Below are 6722 nucleotides of genomic sequence, written 5' to 3'. Positions count from 1 at the left end.
AATTATGAGAGCCCAACAGACAGATTGATCAACTAATTTTATCGTCCTGATATCGGCCTGTCACAGATATTTCAGTCTGTAATATGTGAATAATACGAAAACTTCTTTTTTCAGCAGAACATAATGCAAATTGTTTTTATTTTTATTATAATCATTAGCTTTCTAGCAGTATTTTATGTATACTTGATCCTTTTTAACCATTTGAGGGATCATTCCAAAAAATATGTAGAGACTATAGGCTGATGATCAGATTAATTTTTTTTTATTTTTATTTTTTTTACTCACTAATATTAGTATTGGCATCAGGACCAAAAATCCACTTTGTGTAATGCTTGAATACTCCATCTTTTTTTCCCTAAATTTTCACCATACACAATCAGTTTAGTCAATTCAACAAACGGTCATAACATCAAGAGCAAATACACAGAACTAATTAATAATTATTACTTTTTTTGTATTTCTTTTTATCTATAGAATTTTGACTTATCTGATCATTTTGATTTTGTTATCCCATCATTATAACTGTTTATTAGATTTGATTTGATTTCAAATGTGTTCAAAGGAAAAAAAATAAAATTAAAATAAATACAAACAACAACAATAACGACAAAAAATAAATAAATAAATAAGTGCAAGGAATTAACTTAACAGCAGACTTTGAATAGAAATAAATAATTCATGTCTGAAAAGGAGCAGGAGGATGTGACTATTTACCAAATCCAATCCCAGTTTTTTTTAAATCCCATAATACATTTTGTGAAATGGTTGAATATTACAGTTTTTTGCCCAGATTTTCACCATACACAACTTAATCAGTTCAACAAACACCAATAACACAGCAAGAGCAAATACGCAGAATTAATTCTGACTTTTTAATCTCATAGTTATCACTTTTAATCTTATAATTTCGACTTTTTTTTTTTGTCATAATTGTGATTTACCATGGGGATTCTTTTACCGGCATTAATGAGCTTCCATACATTCAGCACCGAGGACAGCTCCCTGCTTCATCCTCATTCAAACAATAAACCCTCATCTGCGCGTTTTTGTTTTTACATTATGATTGATTATTATCAAGAGACACATTACATACATTAACAGCCGTGTGGTCTGTGATCTGTACATTATTTTTTAACGGGCGGCTCCGCCCAGACAGCCTCCGCGCTCTCCTGCGCTGCCTTTTCTCTTCCGGGTCTGGATGTTTGTCATGTCTTGTCCTCCTGCTGTCTGTCGCTCAAGGAGGATGTTGCATCCGCGACCATGTTGTCATCTTCTGACATCGTTCAGATGAAATTTAGTGGATGCAGACATGTCGCAGGAAGATAAGATGGCTGGATGATCCACAGCTCAAAGCACTGCACCTTGTTGTTGGTATCCGGAATATTCGGGTCCATCCTGCAGCCTGATATAATGAATGTTATTGTAATAGCGCAGTTATTGACAAGCTGTGTGCGTGTGTAATTACTGATAAAGAGAAGCCTACACCTAGTGGAGGTAGGTTGATTTTGTTTCTCAGGTGCTCAGTGAATGCATGCATATGTATCAGAAATCCCCAAATAATTACCAATCACTATATTTGCATTCATATTTAGCCTGTTATAAGTCGGCCTGTGGAAAATTAATCACGCCACATTCATTATATTTGCCTGTGTGTGTTCTATTTTTGTCGTATTGGGGGGTTTCATTACATTACAATTACACTGTGATATCCTAGAGGTCACAAGAGGTCAATGGTCAATGTAATGGGGATAATGTACAGCGAGCAGTTCGTTATTGTGAAGTAATCTAAACAGGATGATGTAGGTGCAAAGCGGAGGGTTCTTGAATGATCCTGAAGGGGTTTATTTTACAATGATGACCTGCTGACTGTACATTACCCCACTTATTACATGGTTACTTACTAAAATAAAAATATTCACACATTTGTGTGAGACAAAATGTTAATTTTAAAATGATTTTATGGCTTTATTTCACAATAGTGACCTGCTCACTGTACATTATCCTGCTTGTTACGTGGTTACGTACCAAAACAAGTCAATAATTTGACACAAAATATTAAATTTGCTAGCTAATCTACATCAGCCTTTAACTGGCTAGTTAACTATTGTTTTGACATTAGTTAATTTAGATGCAACGCTTTTACAGGTCCCCCAGCAACATATTTTAACCATCTTAGAAATTTTTTTTTTCTTCTGAACATCGATGACCCTAGCACATACAGAATATAAAAACTACAAACAGGAAAAAGCTGACCAATGTTCCACTTGTTGCCACACTTGCTCAACTATTATTGGAGCAGATCAAAAAGGGGATCAATGAACTCAGTGAATCCACAGAAATCTCAGCTTGCCCGTCATACCCAAGTTATGATATTCTGATGCTGTTTAGAGACCCAGTAACAGAAATATTGAAATAGAATAGGCAAAAATAACACATTTATACTTCTTGCAAATAACCTTATGTTCTTTGGGTTAGCATAAAGTGGTATATCTGTGAAGGGGGGACTCCTGGGTACTCATAGAAGCCATTTCATTCAGATATCTTCAGGATAAAGGTCAATAGACCCCTTTGAAAATGGCCTTGCCAGTTTTTCTGTCACCAAAATTTCTCCTGATTTTCAGGTTCAAGTTTTAAGGTTTTTGGAATGTTATTTAGCCAACTTTCAATCAAGCTAACATGGTGGTAATAATGTTCTTGATCCAGACTTTTTCACCGTTTCAGACCAAGATGATACAAGGCTCAAATATCTTGGGGCATGAGAGGCCTCTGATCATCAGGGTATCATTCACCACCTGTGTCCTGGGTACTGTGTGCCTGCCGCTGCTTGGACTAATAACTTGTGTCTTCATATCCTCTGTCTTTCATTTTGAGGACTCTACTGGTACACACTGCCAGGTAATGCCCTAATTTTATGTTTTTCTTTTGATGTTGCTGTATGTACATTTTTGAATCTATACTAAATCATAACTGTTTGTTTTCAGGTTCCTAATTACCTGCCATCGATCAGTGCCTCAATAAGCCTCAGTCCTGAGTGCCACATATGGCGGTTCTGCATCGGACTGCACTCAGCACCGAGGTTCCTGGTGGCGTTCACCTATTTCAGATTTTACAAAACACGTTTTGCCTCAAGGTTCCCGGAGAGCCCGCTCAGCTGCTTGAACCTGGCCTTTTCTATTTCTGAGAACCTCGGCCTCTTGCTTCTCACATACGTATCATCCAGCGAAACATACTGTGAGTAATCCATATTTTAGTTACTTTCATTTAAGCATTTTTCTACTTTTTAATACAGAGTGGTGATGATGTTTATGAAGGTTTATGAAAATTTCAAATAAAGCCTCCTTTCTGTTCTAAACTCTTGATTATCTGTTGACCAAGATAAGGTAGCAATGTTTATTTATTTATCACATCTATCACATTCCCCATTATGCAACTCACAAAAACAAAAAACATATACAGTAAATACATAAATATGTCATAAAAATAAAACTATTTTGCATGCTGGAGTGCTGAGGATGAATTAAGCCTGAGGAAAGAAGCTGCTCTTCAGTCTGATGATACAGCAGCAGATACTTCTGTATCTCTGTCCAGATGGCAGCAGGATGAACAGGCTCTGGCTGGAGTGGGTATTGTCTCTTAGTATCCCTGGGCTCTGTGCAGGGGGCTCACCTCCCAGATATCACTGATGTTTAGCAAACAGTGGTGATGTTGGCCTTTTTAATTGTGCACTTTAGAGTTTTCCTGTTATGGGCCACGCACATCCCATGCAAGTTTGTGAAGACAAGCTCATGACACGTAATTTTGCCTTCTTAAGTTTTCTTAAGAGATACAGCCATTTCTCAGCCTTCTTTACCAGGGTGGAGATGTGTGATGTCCAGAACAGGCTCTCTGTGATGCTGATTCTCACAAGCCTAAAACAGGGATGTGCATCTTTGCCTCCGTTTTCTGAAAAACAACAATCAGATCTTTGGTTTTGGTGATGTGGAGCAGTAGGTTGTTTTCTGTGCACCATTCAGGAGTGTTTCAAGACTTTGTTGACTGGGGTGGCACAGGTGGGGCATTTGTAGGAGTGCTGTGAAGCACGTGTGTGTGCACACATAACACACACATACACGCATCAGTTAGCATGTTAGTTTAGCATGAATTTATGCCTCTCGTATCTACTTCAAATATTACCATTAATGTATCTTAAAGTTTCTTATATTCCTGTATTTAAAATGGTCGTTTAAAAGATAATAGTCCTACCCCTCACAACACAACAGAGTTAGATCACTCAAATGTAATATGAAGCTTCTATATTCTTCTATTCTTTATTCTTTAAAACAAATTGCACCTCCATGCTACTTCTATCCTCAGCATTCCACCATGAAATTATTTTATTTTAATGATTTATCAGTTCCTCATCCATTCGCTATATATAGATTTTTTTTTTCTGTGAGTAGTGTGAAGAGAACTACAGCAAACATCTCATTATTCAACTCTGTGTTGTAAAGTGATCAATAACTTAACCTTATAAAAATATTAAAAGAGGCCACATACAAAGCAAGAAAGCAATACACATTGATAAATAATTGTTATACAGTTGGTTCAAGCTTTAGGACTTAAAGTTCAGAAAACACAGTGACATCTGTGACATCGCCTTTAAGACTTAAGGCCGATGCACCACCACACCTCATTGCAGTTAATAGTTTTAGTCTACATTCTATTAAATCTGTTGCCCTATACCTTTGATCAGAGGTATTGCATTAAATATATTGTGCAACATGTTACAGCAAAATTATTAGGCCAACACTATTACTTGGTATCACCAGAAAATGTTCTTATACTTATGATTACGTCTGTACATCACTACACTTCTCAGTTACTCTCCTCTGTTTTTATCCTACTAATCTGCCTGTGAAACAGTCAAACTGAATGCTTACTGAAGCACCAGTGACTTTTGGAGCCTCATATGTCTTTAGTCATGCGATATTCCTCATTCAACACAAGCTCCTGCACAATTTATGTGTTTCATAGGATTGAAACAAGTTTCAGAGATTCTGTATCATGCCCCCATCTCTAAATCTGGCCAATTATGGTGGTGTCATCTCCGAACGTCACAGCAGAGTTTTCTTCATATCGGGGGCTGCAGTCATGGGTCTAAATCATGAACAGGAGGGGACTGAGCACACAGCCCTGTGGGGCTCCAGTGTTGAGCACTAGAGTGAAGGCCTGGGGTCCAAAATCCAGATGCCGAGTGTGATGAAGAATGAAGAATCTTACGTTGAATTTGTTAAAACAGCAACTTGTTTGAGTTGGGTCACTGTTACAGGCAGGTCTAGGCCTTGATTCAGTGTTTAGCTTTCATTTGACAAATACTGACAAATTAATTATTTGCACATCTGCTGTCCTTTACTGACCAACTGTTCCTCTTTTCTTTGTATGTTTCTCTTTAGTTGTACATAAGGAAGGTTTTGTCCTCTTCATCATCAGTTCCCTCATCTACATGGTGATAACCTGCCGTTTATGGAAGACTATAAAGAAGTATTCATTAAGTCCTGAGGTAAGAAATGCCAAATGACACACTGCAGACTCAAATCCCTCATGTCATCTGCAGTATTTCAGTCCAATTCAGTAACCTATTACTCTTTCTGTCTCCCTTAAAGGATGCCAAGTCTCACCACTGGAAAGTGCGTTTCTTACTTCTTAATGTATCATTCTGTGCTTTTGCCGGATTCTTTTATTGGAAACACAACATGTACTGTGAGTCAGGGAGTAAGTATTAAAACAGTTTAATCTTTTTGTTTTAATCTTTCAGTGTTGTTAGCTGATATCTATCATTTACCCCTGTTTCGTCTCTTTTTTTTTCACAGGTTACACACTTTTTGCCCTGTTTGAGTATCTGGTGGTCTTCTCCAACATGGCCTTCCATCTCACAGCAGTGTGGGACTTTAAGAGCCGGGAGGTCATGGTCATTTCATCCTCTGAAGATAAAGATTTCTGACTAGAACCTGAAGAAGGACTAAGTAATAAATGTACGGCAAATGTACAAACACCTGATCAGAACAGCCTTGATCCTGCTCAGGAGGAGGAAGAGTGGGATGAAGGCCTTTTCCATATATTTCCATGATGATTATGGCTCCTGAGTCCTCACAGGGTGTAGATGTCAGTTTGAACAAAAGATACGCACGTGTGCTACTGTACAGTGTATTCAGTTAGCTGTAAGTGCATTTTTTTTGCCTTGTTCATGGATGCCTTCACCTACATACAATATTTTATGTAATGTGAAATTTTAAATTTTAAAGTGCACAAAAAAACGCGTGGTCATACTGTATGTGTGCCAAATTAAAGTGACAGTTCTTCAAACGCGCTTGGCTTTCATTTTGAAATATAAAAGGGAGGGAAATGTCTATGAATTATTCAGAGGGGAGTGAAGTGGTCTGAGTCTTTTGAGTCTCAGACACTGTCCATGTGTGTGTCTGACATTGCTATTTGGAACTATTTTAAACCATTTAAGAGGTAGTTTAGGTTTTTTGAAGCGAGGTTGTATGAGGCACTTATCCATAGTCAGTGTATTACTTACAGTAGATGGCAGTCGACACCTTCAGGTATCAGGAAGCTAAACAATGTAAAACTCTCTGGACAAGGTCAGCAACAAAACTAATTTTTTAAAAGGGCCCACCTAAAACAAATTATCATTTTTGATTCTTCACTAGAATATTGTCACAACTTTTTGTGTGACTTCA

General features: G+C 37.5%; 1 protein-coding gene across 2 annotated transcripts; it reads left to right on the top strand.

Annotated features, from left to right (window-relative positions):
- The first annotated feature begins 1070 nt into the window (after positions 1–1070).
- LOC146329031 (acyltransferase PGAP2-like) lies at positions 1071–6342 on the top strand. 2 transcript variants are annotated; one of them, XM_084718017.1, is made up of 6 exons: positions 1071–1494; positions 2722–2895; positions 2982–3231; positions 5433–5539; positions 5643–5739; positions 5850–6342. In XM_084718017.1, exons 2-6 carry the CDS (start codon positions 2728–2730, stop codon positions 5978–5980), a joined length of 753 nt encoding a protein of 250 aa, XP_084574143.1. In that variant the 5' UTR covers positions 1071–1494; positions 2722–2727; the 3' UTR covers positions 5981–6342. The 2 variants fall into 2 exon arrangements, with proteins under 2 accessions (XP_084574143.1, XP_084574142.1); XM_084718016.1 differs by having other exon boundaries at positions 1075–1494; positions 5643–5751.
- Positions 6343–6722: the final 380 nt, after the last annotated feature.

The sequence above is a fragment of the Lutjanus erythropterus genome, chromosome 4, assembly GCF_056507025.1.
Source record: "Lutjanus erythropterus isolate fLutEry1 chromosome 4, fLutEry1.hap2, whole genome shotgun sequence".
Taxonomy (NCBI): domain Eukaryota; kingdom Metazoa; phylum Chordata; class Actinopteri; order Lutjaniformes; family Lutjanidae; genus Lutjanus; species Lutjanus erythropterus.
Note: the sequence above shows the minus strand (reverse complement) of the source record. Positions and strands in the feature narration are given on the sequence as shown.